We start from the raw sequence: 23,925 nt of genomic DNA, 5'->3' as shown, positions 1-23,925 counted from the left end.
TCTTATTTATCTGTCTTTTTTTCTATGCTTGGGTTCAACTGCAGTGAGTAGGTGTTTATCACTGTATATAGGAGTGATCATTTCATAACTGCTTATCCTTTCATGTGAAAGATTGTGTGTGTGTGTGTGTGTGTGTGTTCACTCTCATTCTCATGTGCCTTATCACACTCAGACCCTCAAGCACTGTTGAGGGTCTTGCATCATGCTTCTTCTGTGTTTGTTTATATGCGTGTGTGTTTGTGCTGTTGTAAATGTGTAAGTTGTAGGCAGAAAGAGATTGCAGAGAGACATACCATAGGTTAATTCATTCATTTTACATGCACACAGGTGTACATATACAATTCAGTCCTTTTTTATTCTAAAAATGCAAGCGTTTTTCTTGTTGGGTAGGGTTGGGGTTAGTCTATAATAATTATATAGTAATTTGCTCCTGCGGTTAGTCATCACCACTGCAAGGCAAGAATGCATGTTAAGTACTGTATTTTCTGGAATATGTCACTTTTCTATCATCTGAATCGTGCTGCAAACTTAAATATTGCAAAGCGACTTGTGTGATGCATTTAACAAATTCATAAATTTTAACAAATACTATAAATATTGTCTGGCACTAATGTTTATAGTATTTATAATGTTTGCAAACCTTTCATTCTCTGATATTTTATTATATTATTTATGAGTGTAATAATGCCATGCAACTGTAATAAGAACATGTGACCAGTGCATCTTTTTTTTTCTCTCTCTCTCTGCAATTTTGACCCCGTGCAACTTATTTTTCAGAAAATACAGTATGCGCTTGCAATGTATCGACTTCAAATCTGGCCTGAATGTAATGCATAAGCTGTCATAAAATACACCTTGATTTATAATACAAGATCAAATCTGTAAATGAATGGATGTGTGAGTGTGTTTTGGGGGTGTGATTGTCTCCATGTTCTCGTCTCACATATCTTTTATGGATAAGCGGAATATTTGCCTGTTTTACTCTCTCTGTTTCTCCTTGTCTTCCTCCTCCTCCTCCTCCTCCACCTCTCTTCTCTTTTTTCCCTTCCTCCATCATCATCGCACCCTGCCATCCAAAATCAATCCACTCCTCACTCTCAGACCAGCGGGAAGGTGCGTTCTTTTCACTATCTCTCCTCCTACGCAGAGGGTCGGCCGGTGGACGGGAGGCGGCGTGCGTCCCCTGCTGTCATGTGCTGTCTCTCTGGAGCTCTGCTCTACCTGAATCTCTCTCATCCTCCTCTTCCACATGCATGATGCTGTCTCGCATTTCAGCTTGGCCTTTTTCTTCATGATGCATGTGTCAGAACTGTGGATGTTTTGTAGTTTTGTGTAAAGAGCCCTAAAGCAACTTCAGGGATCTTTTAGGCTGTTTTCACACTTCGACTACTTAGTTTGAACCTGAGATCGATGTGTTGTGTTTTTTGGCTTCATCTATGGTGCATTTGTTTAAAAAAAAATGGAAACCAGTGTTGAGTCTTTCAGTTATGCTTTTTTTATTTGTTTTGTGTTGTTTTACATGCATACCAATTGCAAACTGCAAAAGCCCAAAAGAAACATCCATCTGGTCCTTGTTTTAAAAACTGCACTTCTAGTTTGAGTTGTTTCACATTTAGCTGTGAACTGCTGTCCTATAGCAGTGTAAGGACTCTTCATTATACAACTGTGTTTTTGTTCCTTTGGTTTTTACCAAGGTTATTATAGTTAACTAAAACTAAAACCATGAAAAAAAGTAATGTTGCATGATATTAAATAAAAGTTACCTTAAAATATCTAAACTTATTTTAAGCTAGTTACCATTATAAATAAACATAAACACATTATTTTATTAAAATGGAAACTGAAAATATAAAATAAAAACTTACCCAAAATAATAATAATAAAAACTGTAATAGTATCTCAATGATACTCAAATTACATTACATTACACTTGCATTTATCTCCTGGCATCATCTCAGAAGATGCGAAGCATGTGAAGTGTGAAAACACCCTTTGTGTCACAAGGATCTCTGGCAGATATTTTGTTTGTCTGAAGTATTTTTATGTACAGAAGTTTTCTTGTGTGCATGCTCATGTTTTAAGGAGGTGTTTTGTACAGCGTAGTCTGTCAGCATCATTCTCTCTAAATGAACAGGATGATTTCCTGTTGTTTAAAGCCTGAACTCAGAGGTCAAAGAACAAACAGAGGAATCCACCCTTAGCTTTGCGGCTCAGACCTGTTTATATACCAGTTCAAATTTCAAAGATGGCAGCAATCCCCTCTCTGCTCCATCTTCAGAGGGCTTGTTCTGTGAACTGCCAGAAAGCCTTTTGAGCTCTCAAGTATTTAAGCTGGCTAAAGCAGCTTTCATTGTTTGTTCTGGATTCAGTCATTTGGTGAGGACTTCCGATGTGGAGAACAATACAAACAGACAGCAAATAAGATGGCAGAAAGCAAAAGAGGTTTTTCGTCCCAGCGTTGTTTGTTTAAAAGAGTGTCATTATCCTTCCAAAAACCCGGTGCGATTGAACCCGGGCATCTATTCTTCATATAGGAGGAAGACAATGTCCTCCTTATGTCACATTTTTGCAGAAACAAGCCGTTTCAGTTGGGCTAGAACAATGCATGACATTGACAAATTAGCTTTTTCCCTTTGAAGTGTGGAAGCTTAAGGAAAATAGAAACAACATACTGTCAAAGAATATGGTGGTTCAGGACACACACAGCAAATGTCCTTACAAAAAAGTAGTTTCCAGTTTGCACCAAAAAAGTTTTACAGTTTTATATATTATATACAACTTTATGTTGCATTCCATTCAGATCATCATGATTTTTATTTGTTTATTTTTTGTTTGTAATGATATTTTCTTTGTTTCAACAAAACTTTCCATGTTTTGCACATAAAGTTGTACCTTAAATTTTAAATAATGCTGTTATATGTTTATTAGATGCATTTCATTTCAGAAATAAAAATGAGATATTTTGGCATGGTTGTGTGCATAATTAATCCACAAAAAATACAATCAATTAATCAATTGTGTTGTATATTATTTGTTTATTTATTTATTATTAAACAGATTTAGGAAAAATATATATATTTAAAAGTCCAGAAACCAGTAGAATCATCTGAAGAATATATATAATGTAACATTAGGAACTTTCAAATAACCATATGGCAAACGGTTCCTGATAAAGAGGTTCTGGTTGGGTTGACATGTCCCAGGTTTCTGGCAGTCGTTTCTAGGTCAGCCCGATCTCTGTGCTGATCATCTCTTCAGGTCTTCATGTCTTAATGAATAATTCACTTGATATAGCCTTGGGCGAGATATCTTACACGCTGTTGTTCTGCAGTCTCTCTCATTGGCACCTGCAGAGCACAAATTAGACATTTCAACACCCTGTAGTCAAAAATTTGACTTCTCTTGTCTATTATAGAGAACATTCACGCACGGTTTTTTCTTCTTCTTGTTTTTTGTCACTAATATTACGTATATATTTTTGTTTGTTTATTTGTTTTATGTTTTTGTCGATGCAACCGTATATCAGTGAGGGTCAGACTAAATCCAGCCAACCTGGCAGTTTCAAAAGATTTACTCTTCTTTGGCATGTTGTTCTTGGACCCTGAGTTCATGTTTCTCGTATTTCTGTAAAGCACTTGTTTGATGCCGATTAGAGACTGGTTCTCAATAATCCAGCAGAAGATTCACAGCGAGTTGAAACCACAGAAGACGGTTGAGCTGTTGTGTCCATCCCTGACAGCAGAAACATTGGCAGGATCAGGAGTTTGCTTGTTGTAGAATCCCTCTCTGATCACAGCTTGTTTCAAAGAGTTATCCAACCATGTTTTATTTTCTGTTGAGCAGACAAAGTTAAAATTGGTATCTTTGCACTATTTTATAAATGTTTTATTATTTTTTCATTTATTGGTGTTTAAGTCTGTGGGTCACACATACATGCTCTGTTGACTATCGCCTATGTGTGCTTTTTTGCTTCATGCTTGCATGACCATTGATGTGCATGGGATTGTTTATGTGTGTACATGCGTGTGTATGAAATTGCTTGTGCACTGAATAAACCCCATCTACCTACAATAACCTCACCTTCAAAACCTCCTCTCTCTCTCTCTCTCTCTCTCTCTCTCCTTGCACTCTCTTCCTCTTTTCAGATTGAATGTGTGCATGCATGCATGCATATGTGTTTGTCTGCATGTCTAACTGCAAGCTTTCATTGCTCTGTTAACACTCCCAGCAATATTCTCACGAGATCAGTGACTAAAGTCAGCTCAGCCCATTCTCTAATCTCACCATGACTGCTGGCATCGCTCACATCGCTCACGCCAGTCTGTTTTACTAGCCAGCAGAGACTTCTCAAACTTTCTTAACAACCTCTAACTGGGTGAAACTCTTGCCATTATGTCGTGACCATCCCTCATGTCCATGGGTAACATCATCCTCTCTATGTACAGTGACTAACATGGATTAATGTGATGTCTCTCTTGCACTCTTACACCTGCAGGCATTCCTGCCCGACTAACAAACTTAACTCAATCCCAAAAGTCCAAACTCTGTGTGTATCTCTCAGAGATGATGATCAGTCCGGCCGCCTCTGGCCACGGACAGTACAGATCACACACTAGAAGCACAATTTGCTCAGTGTTTACCTGGCTTGAATCAAAACATTTTGAAATTAATATTAATTTACGGTACCTGCACCTCAGCGATATATTCAAATTACAAAAAACTGAGTTAAAAGTTTTGTGGTTAAAAAAAATTATGTGGCCTAACCGAGTGCTATTTTGGCCTTTACTAGCCACTATCATTTGTCACTTTGTCACTGAGTTTTTTGTTTTTTTTTTGCATTGCATTGCATTGCATTGCATTGCAAAAATGTAGGAAACTCATGAGCTGAAAGCTTCGTTCTATGCATTTAATTTGCTGTGATTAATTTTTTCTTGCATACTATATGGTTAGAGTTAGGATGAGGGTTTGGTTCAGGGTTAGTTGCATGTAATTATGCATAATTTATTGTTATTACTATAGCAAGTAAATGTAACATCTGTAACATGGACTCGGTAAAATAAAGAGTTACCCACCTTACCCACTGTAATAATGCTGAAAGTGAAAACTGTCCTTATATTGTGACAGAGCGAGATGACTGATTATTGCTGGTCTTTGGGTGATAGTCAATGCTGCACTTTCCAGAAACTGCATTCAAGTCAAATAAATACTGAGCATTTGTAATCGCTCAGCCGCATACTTTCCTCATTTATCAGCAATCATTTCCTGTGTGAGGAAATGAGCAGGTAATGTTCAGATTTGGATGAGAGAAGTGAGACTTGTTTATCCATGAAATATAGGCAGACGTCTGGCTGCAGAGCTCCTTGTTAAACTCAGCTGCCATCTGAAAACAATTCCTCTTTATATAAGGAGAGACATTATAAAAGATCGGTTTATTAGTGGGCTCTCCATGGACGCTCTCAGAAGGCTGTTTAACCATGAAGTCTACAGAATATGCTTCTCGTTATGGTTTGCCCTGGAGATACACAGTGTGTTTGCTGTGAATTCAGTGGACAGGATGGTTTGGCTTTGGCTTCACACCAACTAAACATGGTGAGGACATTCTGCTGTCAAATCATGGCATTATTGATCTTAATTAGATGCAAAAAAATAAAGGTTTACAATGTTAGAATGGACATTGTCGTGCCAATATTTAAATAAGGCATATGGAAATATTTTTTTTTTAGCAAAAAGGCAGCATATACTGTATATAAAAAAGGCTGTTGATGTTAAATTAGCCGTACAGTCTCATTGATTGCTGAAGGCATAATCAAATTATTGATAATCATAAATAAACAAAAATGCAAGGGGTGGCGAATATTAGAAACTTTATAAGTGACAGGCATTGGAAATCTCAGCTTTCAGAGTCTGAATATCCCTGTTTATATCTATGAAATAATAAAGGAAATGTGCATTGCACTTTAAACCTATCAGTCACAGGGAAGAAAAAGACTAAAGTTCGTGACATTCAACTGTCCGCCGAGGTCCTGAGCACAGAAAAAAGCACTGCACACCTCAGTGCTACTGGAACTGATTTTACTGACTTTGATTGATGTTACTCTTGACTATATATTTGTAATGCAGAGTTCATTTAGTGATATAATGGTGAATAGCTTTCCAGCTCTTTGGCAGAAGTTGAATTTAATGAGACAATACGAACACTCGACTGTAAAGACAAGAAAGGCGTTGAAATGTATTTACTGTCAGAACAGGCTCTTATATGGTGAATGTTTAGTAAATTAAGGCTCTCAGCTTTGTTACTTTGATTATGCTTGGCATTTGTCCGATCAGATTAATCATTAAGATATAGAGAGAGCTAATTCATATTTCATATCTCTCATAGCTACAGTGCAGACCCTAGATGTCATTGGTGTATAGTCAGAGCCATTCCTGAAGCATATTCCCTGCCCTTCTGTATCTGTATTCTGCTTATTACATCATCTGCGCTCCTCCAACAGTCCGGCGAGTGCCACCACGTTTCTCGATCCCACCCACCAATCACGAGGTGATGCCAGGCGGCAGCGTGAACCTCACCTGCGTGGCGGTGGGCGCTCCCATGCCCTATGTGAAGTGGATGAAGGGGGAACAGGAACTCACCAAAGAGGAGGAGATGCCCATTGGCAGAAATGTGCTGGAGCTCACCAACATCCACCAATCGGCTAACTACACCTGTGTGGCCATATCTTCCCTGGGCATGATCGACACCACGGCTCAGATCACCGTCAAAGGTAAGAGACGCTTCACCTCAGATATAAGTCACGCAGGGGCTGCTTAAGGTTTGCACTTGTGTGAAAAGTAGTCATGCTTATATATAATTAAAGATACACTAACATTCAAAGGTTTGAGATGTTTTGACGTTTTTGAAAGAGGTATTTTTATGCTCACTAAGGCTGCATTAATTTGATAAAAAAAAGTTAAATAATGGGTAACACTTTATAATAACTGCATGCTATTAATCATTAGTTAAGCATTAGGAAACAGTTAATTCATAATTTATAAAGCATTAATAGACATTTATAAGCAGTTTATAAATACAGATATAAATGCTTTATACCTGATTTAAAAGCATATCTATAATGTATTTAATAATTGTTTTTTCATACTTTATTAATGATCAATTTATCATTTCTAAATTAAGTATAGCATTATTTACACAACAGTTATTAAAGAGTTGTCAGTGGTTCATAAGATCACTTAGAAATTGTAAGTAAATGATTAATAAACTATTTAAATGTGCATTCATCTTTTTATTCAGACATATAGTAATAGTTACCTATAGTGTTAATAAATGGTTTATTAACATGTATTTCTACTGTAATTCAGGGTTAATTCATGTAGTTGTTATTAACTATTTTTGTGAGCTCATCTAAAGTGAGGACTATTTATGCCTTGTAAAGCTTTTACAAATGAGATTTAAAGGCTGTTAATATTTCTATGTTCTGTATCACTGTGTTGTGTTTCTGTTTTTTTTGTTTAGAAGATAACTGAGCATTTAAATATCCTTTATAAATGCTTTACAAGGCATAACTAGTCCTCACTTTAGATGAGCTCACATAAATAGTTAACTGACCACTACTAAATGCTTTATAACTACCTGAATTTACTACATTTCTTGTGATCTTATGAATCACTGGCAACTCCTAAATAACTGGTTTGTAAATAATGCTATATACTTCATTGAAAAATTATAAATTGATCATGAATAAAGTATGAAATTACACATTATAGATATGCTTTTAAATCAAGAATAAAGCATTTATATCTGTATTTATAAACTGATTATTACTGTCTATTAATGCTTTATAAATTATGAATTATCTGTTTACTAATGCTTAATTAATGATTAATAGTGTGCAGTTATTATAAAGTGTTACCAAATAATGTAATGTTGTGAAATAGTATTGCAATTTCCTTTTAAATATATTTAAAGATGTAATTTTCATCATCATTACTCCAGTCTTCAGTGTCACATGATCCTTCAGAAATCATTTTAATATGCCGATTTGCTTATTGATGATTATTCTTATTAATATTAATGTTGTAAAGAGTTGTGCTGCTCAATATTTTGTGCATACTGTGACATTTTAATTAGCAATTATTTGAAATATAATTTATTTTGTAATTTTATAAATGTCTTTACTGTCACTTTTGATTGATTTAATGCATCCTTGGTGAATAAAAGTATATTTTTGTTAATAATAATAATAATAGAATTAGTTGTTAATTTGTTGGTTGGATATTAAAGAAAGAAATAATAATTTTGTTTGTGAATTAGTTATGCAAACTACAATTGTACCCACTTAAATGACAAGTGCATTTAAATTTTCTTTTCAAAATGTAGTAATACAGAAATATTTATATTCAAGTAAAGTAGTAATATGATATGATGCTTGGTTACATTAATTTAAATGAATACATTGCTTTTATAATCTTTGTCCATAAGTGATCCATACATCTAGCATTGATATCAGTTGTGTACTTAAAGTCAGTGATTATCTGTGATTATCTGAACGATAAGAAACAAAGCTGCTCTAATCAGACTGGGCCCAGAAACGTTGAGAGAGAGAGAGATCTCATCAATAACACACTCATGGGGATTCCCATCGACACAGACAGACGGCGCATGCAATCACCTCATCAATGTTTCATCAGAGCTGAAATGTGATGAGGAGATCTCTCTCCTCCTTTATTCTGCCTTGACAGCGCGAACAGAATCTCTGAGCTCCGAATCATCATTAAGGATTATTTTTAGCACTGTTGTGCGATAATGAATCCATTCGAAACATTTCATTGTCCCAAATTTATCATGTTAAACGCTTGCGTGAAAGAGCGCACTCTCTGAATTACCGTGCTGTGAAATCTAGAAAGAGGCTACACCTTGTGTCATGTTGTAAATACTGTTGTTCTCACACAACGGTTTAAAGATTTGAACGATAAAATGATGCTAAAAGACAAATAGGTGTGCTCGTACACCAGAATATCATACACACCTAGGAATGGGCTCTTTAATTCTAGCTCGTAAGCACAACTAACAACTCACTCCAAATCATTAAGAGCATGATAGCAACTCACTGTAAGCCACTCAGGAAACCAGAGACTCTTGCAACTACAATACAACTCGCTCTATCCACCTTTTTCCTTAATGCAGAAGTAAGCCTATGGGTGAGACTTCCGTTTCATTAGCCGCTTTAGGTTATTAACGAGGAGAATTACAATGTGCAGAAAACGGAAAACTCAGTACATGATTACATATTATTCACCAAATAGCAATAAGGTATTCATATTGAATGATTATCCAAATTTTTTTGTTTGCATGTAACCATATGTTCAGATCAACACCAAACTTGGTCAGTTAAATCTAAAGGTGTTTGCGATGTTAAATTGCGAAGATTTTGAGGTTTCGTTAAAGGGTGTGTCCATGGCGGCCTGACAAAATTCGATGTTTCGCCATGAAAAAGGAAGTTGCTGTTACTCAGACTTACAATGTCCAATCTGCCCCAAACTTCACATGTTAGATAAGACTTCTGCCCTTAACAGATCTACATGCCCATATTCAGTTATAGTCATAGCGCCACCTGCTGGCAACAGGAAGTGACATGTTGCATGCTGTGACAAACTACTCCTAGAATTTTTTTGAGATTAATGTATTTTTTGTAGTCAGTCTAATCTAAAGGCCTGTGCAATGTTAACTTGTGGAGATCTTGAGTTTTTGTTAAAGGGCATGTCCATGGCGTCATGACAAATTTTGATGTCTCGCCACAGCAAGAGAAGTTGTTGTAACTCAGGCATAATTTGTTCGATCTTCCCCAAACTTCACATGTTCGATAACAGTCCTGCCCTGAACACATCTGAAGGCCAATAGTCCATTATAATGAGAGCACCACCTGCTGGCAACACAAAGATTGGCACAAATATGGAGTAAACTTTGATGTATTCCACTTATATTTATGAGTTTAAATGCATGTTTCTCACCGTTCACCTATTTACTAAAGCCACTCGCTGCCGGTGAGCCCGTGTGCGAGGTCCCGTTCATCGCTGCTTGCAGCTTTAATTATTATTATTATTATATATTTTTTTTTTTTTTGTCAGCTGAACCTCTTTCACCTATTTACTTGAAGAACCCCTGAGAGTTGAAAATACGTATTTTAATAATTAAGCATCACATTTGCATGTTCACAGTTCTCTGATGTTGGTTAATGGTCACATGACATGTAGGCAAACAAATAAAATATTTAAACATTTTTAGCAAGTCTTTTATTTTGATAGTTGCTATTTTAAAATGATTATGTATTTTATTTAATTATTTGATTCTCATTTAACTCACAGACCCCCTGCAGTTCCTTCACGAATGCCAGTTTGGGAAATCTTTATGTAATTGTATGTTTAAATGTACTTCATGTTGTTAATAACAATAAATGTAATATATTTTCTTTCTCTTCGTATTCTTCGCAATATTATCATATTTAAATCAATGTGATAAACTAATTAGTTCAAGAGTAAATTAAATTAAATGTATGCATTTAGCAGACACTTTTATCCAAAGCTACTTACAGTGCTTTCAGGCTATCAATTTTTACCTATCATGTGTTCCCGGGGAATCGAACCCCCAACCTTGCTTGATAATGCAATGAGCTACAGGAACACTAAAAGTAAAAAGTAGTCTGATTATAGTTTACCTTAAATGTATGACATTATTGAATAGGTTACTGACCACATTTTTGTCATGTAAGTTGCAATCAGTTTCGGGCTACAACTTATAAATGATCCACTCAGCACTGATTACTGTATTAGTTTGTAAATGTAGGCTGCTCTGAGCTCCTCATCACTCAGTGAATCAGCCTGTTTTTATGGGTGTTTCTAGGGAAGTGTCTAAAATAAAGAATTTAGAGCAGTAGTCAAAGAGAAGTTCAGCTCAATTCAGGCACATGGAGTCGAGTTACAGCATTAGCATTGATTAAAGTGTGCAGCGTGTTGAGTTTATCTGGCATTACAGCGGGTTTTTCTCACTGCCGTTTCCCTTCATGCATTTTCATGCTAGCGGAGGTTAATATCATGTGTTTAGGGATTTCTTTAAGCCTCCTAAAGCAGCACACAGCCACAGGTTTCTCTGGATTTTTCTATCCATTTCCACACTGCTGCTGCTTATTCAAGCTGGTCTGTCTGGATTCTGACAGCTGTCTAATCGCATGAAGCACAAAAGTTGTTTAGAGTCGATTTCAGAAGCTATTTGATGACGATGCAGGCATTTTTCTTTCCGCCTGTGGAAATAGGGTGAGCTGATACAGACACCGAATAATCGTAATAGCAATGTTTAACACGGCACATTTTGCTACTTTGATGTTAAATGCCAGATAATTAGCATGTATCTAACCTGAGAAATGTCGCGGATATATTTGCATACGTTTGGCATACGATAGCATGTCAGAATATGTGGTTTAGTTGCTGAGAAATACATTTCAAACACTTTTTCGTGTTAAGGATGATAAATAATCCAGGACATGTGGCAAAAACAGTATAGCACTGTATGATTTAGCGACTGACGATTATTATAGCGTATTCTTTATTGTGTTATGATCTTATTATATTACTGTTTGTATTTTGATGTTGATTTTGACAACTCTAATTGATCAAACTGAGAAATATTTACACTTTTAGGAAATTCATTTGAAATAAATTGACAGCACACACACTTCTGTTGTGCTTTAGATATAATTGTGTGGCTGTTAAAATAAAGTGCACTGAGCTGTACTGCTGATTCAATTCACACTAATTAATGAAAGAAAACACATCATACTGTCCTTTTTTGGATTACTTTAGATGCTCATGCACATGCAAGGTTGCCAATATTATCATTTTTATTTACAATCATAATTGTCAGGACACTAAATAAATTCATTTCTTTTGCATTCTCAGCTCTGCCCCGTCCTCCGACCTCTCTGATCGTCACTGAAACCACCGCCACCAGTGTAACTCTAACATGGGATTCTGGTAACCCCGAACCCGTATCCTACTATATCATTCAGTACAGGGCCAAAGTCTCAGACAACGGTTTCCAGGAAGTGGACGGAGTAGCCTCCACCCGCTACAGCATCGGTGGCTTGAGCCCGTACTCTGAGTATGAATTCCGCGTCATGGCGGTCAATAACATCGGCCGCGGGCCGCCCAGCGGGACGGTGGAGACCCGCACCAGTGAACAGGCGCCCTCGTCTCCTCCGCTGCGTGTTCAGGCCCGGATGCTGAGCGCCACGACCATGCTGGTGCAGTGGGAACCTCCAGAGGAGCCCAACGGACAGATACGAGGATATCGAGTGTACTACACGTCCGACATGCACTTCCCACTCAGCACATGGCAGAAACACAACACAGAGGACAGCAGCCTGACCACTATCTCCGGCCTGGTACCTGACATCACGTACGGCCTGCGCGTGCTGGCGTTCACGTCTGTGGGAGACGGACCACCTTCAGACATACTGCAGGTTAAAACACAGCAAGGAGGTGAGACATCTGCCATATCATTTATTGTTTAATGAAAGTGAGCACATGGTATAAATATCAGTGTTGTTCTAGTATTTAGTTCAGTATTTTTCATTATTAATAAGCTTTTTTATATTTTTATTTGAGTATTTTATTATTATTTAATTTTAATTGAATTAAGTTTTTAATACTCCATTAGATTTTTTGTAATTGTGTTATGTGCTTTTGTCATTTTTATTAGTTTTAGTTCTTTTAAAATTTACCGTTTATGTTTAATTTACTATAAAATAAAACTATGTTTTTTAGATATTGATTTTACCTTCTTATGTGTTTTTTAATGTATTAATAATAATAATATTTATTATTATTATAATTATAATAAATAATATATTAGTATGTATTTATTTATTATTTGCTAAATTTATAAATTTATTTGCTATTTATTTATAAATTGTATTTTATATATTTTTTTATATATTTTATATTTATATTTATATATTATTATAGTTTTTATTAAAATGATTATCTTTTATTTTTGTATTTTAATATTTTATTATTATTTCATTTTAATTTTGTTTTCAGTTTGTTTAAAAAAATGTGTTATCTGCATTTTTATTAGTTTTTTTTTATTATTATTACTGTTTAGGTTTAATTTATTTTTATTTCAGTATACTTTAATATATTTTTAGATTCATTTCTTAGAAAATTTGGTGCTTTATTTATGTATTCATTTATTTATTTTAATTTATATTTTATTTAAGCTTGTTAACAAAATGTTTTTTGTTTCTTTGTTTTTTAATCTGGTCGATATGGGCTGAGAAAAGATAATTCAACAACATATCTACATGAAGATTTTGTAATGTCAATATAATTGTGTGATTTAAGTGTATAGTAAGACAAACTCCATCTCTGACTGCAGTGCCGGCGCAGCCCACTAATTTTGAAGCAGAGGCCGAGCTGGACACCCGGATCATGCTGTCATGGCTGTGGCCCGTCCAGGATCAGATCACCAAATATGAGCTCACATACTGGGAAGCTGGCACTGATAACAAGGTAAAGGCAAAACACAGCTACGGTCACTGAATCTGTGTGAATGGCTACAGTAAGTTCACAATGATATTACTAGCATACATGCTATCTTTGCAGTATGCAGAATGCAAGTTTTTTGTATGTATGGAATACCTGGATAATTTACAGAATACAGTATAAAATACACAATATTAGCACACTATGCAATCATCTTAAACACATGACTGATCAGCCATATCAACTATGTTTTTTATATATATATTGAAATCATTTTGTCTTTTTTGTGGGCTAACAATAATAATATATATATTTTATTTTTATTTTTTTGCTTAAAAAAACTTTATTTTTTTATGCTGACTGGGCATCACTGAATTTACATATAAACAACAATATTTATATATTCCCTATATATATATACTGTATATATATATATATATATATATATATATATATATATATATATATATATATATATATATATATATTATTATTTTTTTATTTTTATTTTTGTTTATATTTGTATATTTTCAGGTGTGCTTTTGTCGTTTTTTATAAATATGTATTTTTAGATTTAATTTATATTTATTTCAACTTTAGTTTTGATCATTTTAGTATTTATTAACAGTGACAACACTGCATATTACAGTGCAGTTTGTTATATAATTCATACTGTTTCACAGATGAGAATCTGTATATACTATGCAGCATGCAGTTGTACACTAATAATGCATTCTGAACAGCTTGTGTGTGCCTCTCTTTGTCTTTTATCCATCACAGCACCATGTCATCTTTAACCCAGCTGGTTCATATGCTGTCGAAAGCCTGAAGCCAGACACACTCTACAAGTTTACTCTAGCCGCGCGCTCAGAGATGGGACTCGGGGTGTACACACAGCCCATAGAGGCCCGGACGGCCCAGTCCAGTAAGTGTCAACTGTTCATTAACTCAAACTGTGACCATCTTAGACTTTGACCAATTCAGTACTGGCTTAGTCACTCGGCTAAAGATTGTTAATAAGGTATGTTACTTTCCATATTTTTCCATTACTGCACCATATCGCTGACTTAAGAAACATTCAGTGCAGGTGTTTACAAATAAAATGCAAAGATTTGACCATCAAAACACAAAAATATCATCTTGAAATATTTACTACATTGGTACCCTGAATGCATGATTATTTTTTGGCTCGAGACACATTAATTAACATTATAAGTGGTTTAAGGAGACGGAGTGAAATGCTATAAAAGTGTAAACTAAAACGTCACCTTACATGTACTAAATGGTTATTTATCTCGCTTTATCGCCATACAAAAGACCCTGTGTTTAATAGAGCAGAGCAGCACTGGTGTCTGTTTCATACACAGCATCACTCCAGCTTTTGGGCATCAAGGTCTCAGATGTTCCTGGTTTGTGGTTCAGGTCCGTGTAGAGCTGAAGTGACCGTGGAGTGCGACACACGCTGATTGTTTGTGTTCTCGTGGCGTCAGAATGACGCAGTCAGTACGGCTTAATCTCTGTCCTCATCTTCCTCCGGCTCCAGAGAAATGGACTAAAGCTGAGATATTTATGACAGCTCCTCCGAGAGATCTCCTGCTCTTCAGAGCTATTTGTTAGACGTGTCAGCTTTGAGAGGTTTGATATAAGCCGCGGCTTGGTTCCCATAGAAACACTGGCTTTTTCTTTACGTCTCCTAGTCCGTCTTTTTTGTCCTAGCGTCTTTGAGTCGCTATCCTCACAGACCTGAGACACCAAAATCCCTCTGTCTTTCTGTCTCTGTAATTCTGTGCCAGATCCTAGTGAGCTGCCTCACTGCCTACATGAGCAGCTAGCTTATCAAGGGAGCATGTAGACTTTAATGGGCGACTCGTTTAACTCACTTCACACAGGACACAGGAAGTTTTTGAATGTTCATAGTGAAGTTAAGTCACATTTATCTTTGCATAGCACTTCACACAATACAGACTGATTCATAGCAGCTTCAGATTAATAGACAGGTTTAACAGGAAAATAACAGTTTAATGTTGTAAAAGGAATCATTAATGAAACAAAATCAATTTCAGCTATAAAGCAGCTGTGCAGAAGATAATACAGTCATTATTCAGCTTAATTCAGTTCAGATTTGGTTCTCATCTGATAGTGTGAGTGCAGTTAAATCAATAAAATTACAGGATATTAATTGTCTTTTAAACCCTGTTCATCATGTTTTTTTTCCTATGACTCATTTACTTTATGTTTTTGCTTAAAAAGCAGCAAAAGAGCAGCATGAACACTTTAAAGTCAGCATGAAACAAATTGTGATCATTTCTTCCCTGTTGTGACTTACATCAAAGAGAAATGGCTTCTCAATCTAGAAATAAATGTAGGGCGGGACTTGATTGGATTGATTGGATCATTGCCATTTGCTAATTGCAGCGATCACACATGAATTATAAAAAAATACATACAAAATTACGTGCATATTTAAATTAGTAAACACTGCAATAAAAATAAGAACTGTCCATTTAGATTTCATGGTTACTTAAAAAAAAAAACTAACTTTTTTCTTCCAAAGACATGGAAAACAGCATTTTAATATATAATTAAGATATAATATATAAATGGGATTTAATATATAATAGGAATAATTCATCCAAAAATGAAAATCATACAAATCTTTTTTTTTTTTTGACTAATTGAATGAGTTATTTCTGTAATATCCTGTCTAGGTAGGCAGCTCACTATGTTTGACCTTCACACCTCTTTATAGCTTTCTCTCACTTCATTCTCTCTCATTACCATCTGCTCCGTTTCTTTCCGTATTTAATATTCTTTTATTCATTGCTTTTTTCTTGCTGTCCTGTATTTTCTCCTCACTGACCAGTGTCTCTCTCGTCTCTGTTAAGTTTCTTCACTTTTCCTGTTTTATTTCATTCACACTTTCCTCTGCTGATACTTGCTCTCTTTCTTTTTCCTCACTCTCAAGTCTCTCTCATAACCATGTGCTTATATGTCCCTGTATTTATTCTTTTTTCTCACTATTTCTTTTCTTCTCAACTCCCACTTGTGTTTGTCCAGATGTGTGTCCAGTTTCTCTCGTCTCTGTTTAATCTTGTTTTCTCACCCATTTCTCCCACCTTTTCCCACACATTGTCTTTCCTCTCCTGGTTTCCTCAGTCCACAGGTGTAGAACATCTCATTCACACTCACAGATATGTTCCTTGATCTTCTGTGTGGAGTCGAACCTCTTATTTTACCTATTTTTCCCTCAGAAGCCATTTTCTGTCTGCTCTGCTGAACAAAACACAGGAGCGATGCAGTTTTCACATTTTCATACGTGCACCATCACTGATATCGTTCAGAAAAGCCCATATGTTATGTCTGCTGCTTCTTCAGTCAGAATCAAGGATTGCAGAGAGCCGTGTAATAATCCTACTATATATTGTTTTAGTTTGCCGTGTTCTCAGGATGGGATAGACAGGAGCAGCGGGATTTTCTGTGAACTCAAGTGATTTTAAAAGTAAATCGATAGAGCATCTCAGACACTAGACAGGCCATCAATCACTTCAATTACGTGTCTAGCCAAAGACAGTGTGTCAGACACAGTGTATCTGTTATCTCTGTCATACTTTCACAGATACAGAGTAGAAGTGAGCCATCAATCTCTGCTTTCACCTCAGAGCACAATATTTAGACTACAGTATATGCAGACTTTTAAAAAAAATTATAATAATGAGTATTCTCTCTTGTAAAGAAACTTTCCAAAATTAGTTTGACTCCGCAGCAGAAACTTAAAAAAACAAACATTTAAGGGGTTCTAAATTCTTTTGACTTTAGAACATTTCAAAATAGATGAATTTGTGTATCAGTGCTTTAAAGACCCCAGTAGGAAGCCCTGTTATTATTATAATTTAAATAAACTGTTTTCTATTGTGATGCATTTTTAAAATGTAATTAATTCCCATGTTGTCCCATCAGCATCATTCCTCCAGTCTTCAGTGTCACATGATCTCTCAGAAATCATGAAAATATGTTGATTTGTTGCTCAAGAAACATGTCTGATTGTTTAAAACTGTTGTTCTGCTTAGGTTTTTTGTGGAAAGCAGAATACATTTAGTCAAGATTCTTTGATGAATAGAAATAGGTTTTTTGTGGAACACTGTAAAATTCTTTACTTTAACTTTTGATCAATTTAATGCATTCTTGGTGAATTATATTAATACTCCCCCTCCCCCGCCCCCCATAAAAAATATTGACCCCAAACTTTTGAGCAATATCATTTAAATCAAAGCATCATTTAGTCTATTTGGAATAGAGTACACAGATTCTCATTTCTATGTGTGTTTGCCTGTATTTGCCAGTTTTGCAAAGGACCTTTATTTCTTTGCTAGCTGGTTGCATAAACTTGCTTAGACTGGATCTTAAGACATACAGATGCTAAGTGTATGCAACTGGTCCCAGCTCATGTGTTCCTGCACCCCTTTCCAGCCCCATCCGCCCCCCCACAGGAAGTGCACCTGATCAGTCTCAGCTCCACCAGCATCAAGGTGAGTTGGGCGGCTCCTCCGGCCGCCAGTCGCCATGGAAACATCGTCAGGTACTCTCTGGCCTATCAGGCGGAGTCGGGCGAGGACCAGCAGCGTCACGAGGTCAAGGACATCCCCGCGGATGTGTCCAGCTACGTGCTGGAAGGGCTGGAGAAGTGGACGGAGTACGTGGTGTGGGTCAAAGCGCACACGGATGTGGGGCCCGGCCCGGAGAGCAGCAGCACCCGCGTCAGAACCAAAGAGGATGGTAATGCTCGGCTCACGGGTGCTCTTCAGATCTGCTCTCCGTGTCTTCTAACTAGCAGCACTGAGTCTCAAACTCACCAGCACTAACTCTTCGTTCCGGGTTTCCTGACTGAACGGCATGAATCCACGCCTCCCTCTGCGATTCTCTCTCTTTCTTCCTTCACGCTGGAGGTTATTCCTGCTGTTCCTCACTCTTCTCTTATTAATGTGCACCAGACAGAGGAAGCGAGAGAGTCTCTATAGTGGAGTGAAAGTTCAGGACAGCGCTGAGGTTTTGTTCTGTGAGTCAGTCTTTGCTGTGCGATGAAAAGACTCAGAACGAGTGGGCGAACTGAGAGTTTCGGTGGGGTTCACAAACCTCATTGAGACACTCGCACACACCAACACGGACCTTTATTTAGAGAAGTCTTTTATAGATGGCTATAAACAAATATTACTATCCCATAGTTCATATGAAACAGGTAGAAAATCCCACAGATATATAAATGTTCAAAAGGCTGCATTTATTTGATGAAATACAGTAATGAAATAAATAGTAATATTGTGAAAAATTATTGTTTTCTATTTTCATATATTTTAAAATGTAATTTATTTCTATGATGCGCAGCTGTATTTTCAGCATCATTCCTCCAGTCTTCAGTGTCACATGATCTTCAGAAATCATGAAAATATGCTGATTTGCTGCTCAAGAAACATTTCTCATGATTATCAATGTTGAAAACAGTTGTGCTGCTGCATATGTTTGTGGAAACTGATATATTTTCTTTAGGATACTTTAATAACTACAAAAATCAAAAGAACAGTATTTATCTGAAATTGAATTATTCTGTCACGTCGTATATGTATTTACTGCCTCTTTTGATAAATTTATTGCATCCCTTTTAAATAAAAGTATTAGTTTCTTCGAACATGCACACACACACTCACTAAAACACCAACTTGTGAGCAAAAAAAAAACAACGGTATGAAATTGTTTAATCATTCTGATTGAAGAACATAAGTGACTCTTAAAAAGCAGGCTTTTAAAGATTAATTTGTGTTCTGAATAAAGAATAAGGAATAATGAGATTCATTGTTTTAAATTAGCATATCTAGTTTAGTAAGTCATGCTGTGCAACATTATTAAGGTGAATTTATAAGTGAGTTAATATCATACGTGCCCTGGGAAGTATTATAAGAATCAGTGAGTGTTTATTCTGTCACAAATGAAATGGGTTACAAATGGCTTAAATAAAACAGAAAGGCAGCACTAACACTGAAACTACCATTGCAGTCAGCACCGATAGACTGCTAAAAATGTGCTTCCAGGAAAAAGAGACTTATAGAGAGAGAAGAGAGGAGATGGGAAATCAGAATTTGATTGACAGGCTTAACAGACAAGGGACATGTCCTTCCGGCGTTCACCTGTCAATCAAACCGCTGAGCCCAGAGGAGACAGAAACGTGCAGCATTAAACAAGCCCCACATATGGACATATGGACAGAACACACACATGCACTTACACTCATGATTCAACTACATTTTTACATTTCATGAAGGTTAAAAAAGTGGTGTTTGCTCATGCAAAACTTTCCGCTAAGATGCTAGGATGTTAGCTGTCAGGGTGTTCAGGGAAGTTGCTAAGTGGATATTCACTGGCCCAAATCTAATCTCTATGATGCTATCTAAATATGAGTCCAGTTTCTCCTTCAGTGCATGCTAACATTCTTTTTCTTTTTCGTTATTACTTTATTTTAAAAATGATGCATTAGATTGATCAAACGTGACAGTACTTTATATAGGCTCGTTTTAAAATAGTTTTTGTACAAATGATCAATTTGTTTCAATGTTCAGCAGCACAACTGTTTTCAACATTGATAATAATCATGTTTCTTGAGCAGCAAATCATCATATTAGAATGGTTTCTGAAGATCATGTGACACTGAAGACTGGAGGACTGATGCTGAACATTCATTACAGAAATACATTACTTTTTAAAATATATTCAAATAGGAAACAGTTATTTTAAATTGCAATAATGCTTCATAATATTACCGATTCCACTGTATATTTTAATCAAATAAATGCAGCCTTGGTGAGCAGAAAAATCTTTTGAACAATGTTTTTTTGATGGCTGATTGCTCTGTTGTTGATATACACTGCTAGATTGTTCTGGATTGTTGTTTCTGTGCTATTCTGGTCTCTAGATATAGCTTGAATCTTTCCTGCAATTTAAGTCTGTGGAATGTTTTACCGTCTGCAGAGCAAAAAATTGTACGAGTGATTGCTTAAAACAGTAATAGTAAATCGTATGTGAGTCTATATTGAACCAAGCATGAGCAATAGTGATAGTGATGCTAAGCTTAGCAAGGAACAAAACTCTAAACCAAAGATTCATGCAGGCCTGGGGCTGTTGATGCCCTTGACTTTGAAATTTCATTTCAGGTGCTTATGGAGGGTTATTAATCAGAACAAAATTAGATAAATCAAACTATTGAGTTTTCTTTTGCATATTCTGGTGAGAATAATGCGCTGCGGTGGCTGATAAGGCTTTAAACGGCGCTGACTGAAAGGTGCAGGTGCAGACATTGATGTGTTTTTATCTGAAAACTTTTCCATCGGTTCTTCTTGCCTTTTCCGCCCATTCAGAGAAGCTCGCTAACATCCATATTCATCGAGCAGAACTGATCCCAGACAGAACAGAGTGGTTTTTTTTTTATTTCTCAACCTCTTAACGTGTGTATTCTCACAAATCAAAGCACACACTTTGGTTTGAGGCATTCATAGTTTATTCACCGCAGTTATGAATGTCCTTTACGCAGGAAAGCAAAGTGCCGTGCTGCTGGTTGAATGAGTAGTTTGAGCAAGGTCACATCACACAGGATCTGAATACATGCTGTATTCTCACACAGATGTATTGTACCTGCCCATGTGTTGAGCTGCATATTAGCAGCTTGTGTAGACCAGGTCCTGTTTTCACATTTCCTGCATGAGGCTGGGCTGAGCCTAACTCTCAGGTGATCTCTGATATTTATGATTTGAGCTGGAGTTGGAGTGGCATGAAGTGGCTGTGAGCAGCGAGGATAGTGTGAACCCGTCCTGTCCGGTTCATCTCTCTGTCGGCATTTCCATGGAGACATGGTGAGAGAGCGAGAAAGACGGCGGATTCAGACATCAGGATGGAGTATAAGCAGACGAAAGATTTGAGGAGCAAAATCTGCGTTTTCATCTCTCAGAGGAATGTTATGCATTTAATATGAGTTAAACTCTATCAACAGCACATCAATTACCACAGAACAGAAATGAGACTTCTCAAAGGTTTTCTATTGTTTAGAAATTCTGTTTAATGCACTCTCATTAAATAGCTGTCACTGTGGCAGAACCCTAAGGTAAAAAAGCTGAAATGCACATCTTTACTTTATTTACCCCTAAATGGTACATAGTACATTAAATATATCAATATTATTCTTTACAAGAATATGATAGTATCCAAAGTCTAAATGTTAGTCACATTTTTAAAGGGTACACAGTACTAGGACATACATTTTTAAATTGGTTAATTAATACTGCATAATTCTATATATATATTAAAAAATAAAAATAAAAAGGCCACAAAAGGGGTTCTCAACCAGGGGCCCCAAAAATGGCTTAAAATTGTTTAAAATAACAAGCCATATTATTATATTATATGTAAGTGGAATTTTTAAAGAATGATTTGTAGACCTGGTAAAGTAATGGAAATTGATTTTTTTTTTTTTTAAGTTGAACTTAAGTCATTTACATTGAATATATATATATATATATATATATATATATATATATATATATATATATATATATATATATATATATAATATGGATTGCATGGAAATTGGGATGTTATATGGATGAAAATTGCTATTTGTCAATAAAAAATAATAAAAACTAGAAAAGTCATTGGTAAAAAGTGTAAACAATGAACAACATTATGTTGTTGTGATTATTCTATTTAATTATGATGCTTATTTAGAATAATTATATTAATTATAAAGATCATTATTTTGACATATTTCCGCTCTGTAAATGAAACTAATTAAAAAATACAGAGTTTCAAAAGAGTAATGACAGTAACTGAACATAAATGCTAGTGTGATAGAGATCACTCACTGGTCTGTGTAAAGTCAGATGCAATTTTTCAACAGTGTCAAGAATGCATAAGTAAACTTTCACATGAAATGTGCAAGACTGAATTATTCATTTAGCTTTCAACCCCCTGCAATGCTGGCCTAGTTTACTCCATTGTAAGTTCCAACCTTTTCCCCAGATTTGCGTCTGTGGTAATTGACATTATGCTGCAAAGGGTGTCGATTGAGCTGAACTTGTATTAAACTTGCACAAACATGCTGTTAAAATTGACCGTGTCGATGTTTGGTTCCAGTCCAGATCACACATCTGCAAAGGAGCATGATATTTTGGTTTATCTGTTTTCAGGCATTGACTTTTCTCTCATCTGCAGGTCAAGGCTGAATTTCAGCCAGCGCCAAGACATTTATACAGTTAAATGACTCCAATTAAGCACAGCCTGTTTTGCTGACGTTCAGCACTCCATAGATCTTCTGCGCTTGAGCTGTTACTGCTGGGATGGGATCTGGTTATTAATCTCTTAATGCTGTGCTTTTTAACCTTCACTCCTGTCTTCCCTCCCTTCACTGCTTCATCTATTGACTATCAATTGACTGTCATTAACATCTACTGAACTGCTGCTCTTTTGCACTCAAGTCAGCCCAAACTCCTGGGGGAGCTGAGCTGGCCGGGAGCGTTATGTGGGTTTGGTGAAGCCTGTCTCCCAGACTCTCAATGCAACACATTTGTAATTGTGAAATGCATGTCACAAGGATAATTCAACCTTGTCATTTTAAACCTGAATGACATATATTTATACTGATTGTTTCCATGCAATTAAAGTTTATGATGACCACCAAGCTCTAAAAAGGCACAAAAGTGTTTTATTATTATTATTTTTATTTATTTTTTATTATTATTATTATTTTTATTGAACAAAAAGCTGGTATTTCCGTCTAAATTATTTCATGAGTGCTTTCATGATGCATTTATTTTTGGAGTGTGAATATTCTTCAAAACAAAGAAAGAACGTCTTAATGCTGAATGCTAATTTGTGAGTGAACTATCCTTTAAATTTTTGTAGGCTTTGTGTATTTAAGAAATGTAATGTCTGAAGTGAATTATAGAGGGTAGATAACTGCATACCTACTTTATTATTAAAAATAATAATGTTATTTCATTTTTTATTTTATTTTTACATATTATTTTTATTGTTATTATATATATTGTATTGTTTTATTGGTTTACCCTTTTCCCAGAATCAGACTTTTAATATTAATATAGGAAAAATATAAAAATATTATTATATAATATAAATAATTAATTATTTTTATTATAATTAAAATACCATAAATATTTAATTTTTACATCAACGTAAATAGATTTTATTTTGTAATAATATTTGAAAACTGTCCTTTTTTTAATTTAAAAATGTTTTCTTGTATGTTAACTTCTTGAGAAATATAATGTCTAAAGTTGATTACAGAGAGCATATTTTTAGCAGTACTAAACGTTGTACAAATGTGTTGGCTGTAGC

General features: G+C 35.7%; 1 protein-coding gene across 18 annotated transcripts in view; it reads left to right on the top strand.

Annotated features, from left to right (window-relative positions):
• The window catches only part of LOC113050982 (receptor-type tyrosine-protein phosphatase F-like), a 183,904-nt gene that overhangs the window by 110,371 nt on the left and 49,608 nt on the right, over positions 1–23,925 (top strand). For 7 of the 18 annotated variants that reach the window (XM_026214509.1, XM_026214512.1, XM_026214508.1 and 4 more), the window contains 6 exons: positions 1,102–1,113; positions 6,495–6,764; positions 11,950–12,531; positions 13,430–13,563; positions 14,317–14,461; positions 18,004–18,309. In XM_026214509.1, the coding sequence (XP_026070294.1) occupies positions 1,102–1,113; positions 6,495–6,764; positions 11,950–12,531; positions 13,430–13,563; positions 14,317–14,461; positions 18,004–18,309 (1,449 nt within the window). The remainder of the gene's footprint in view (positions 1–1,101; positions 1,114–6,494; positions 6,765–11,949; positions 12,532–13,429; positions 13,564–14,316; positions 14,462–18,003; positions 18,310–23,925) is intronic. The other 11 variants (XM_026214518.1, XM_026214522.1, XM_026214517.1 and 8 more) reach the window with 3 other exon arrangements.

Source organism: Carassius auratus, chromosome 31 (assembly GCF_003368295.1).
Source record: "Carassius auratus strain Wakin chromosome 31, ASM336829v1, whole genome shotgun sequence".
In the NCBI taxonomy this organism is placed as follows: domain Eukaryota; kingdom Metazoa; phylum Chordata; class Actinopteri; order Cypriniformes; family Cyprinidae; genus Carassius; species Carassius auratus.
Note: the sequence above shows the minus strand (reverse complement) of the source record. Positions and strands in the feature narration are given on the sequence as shown.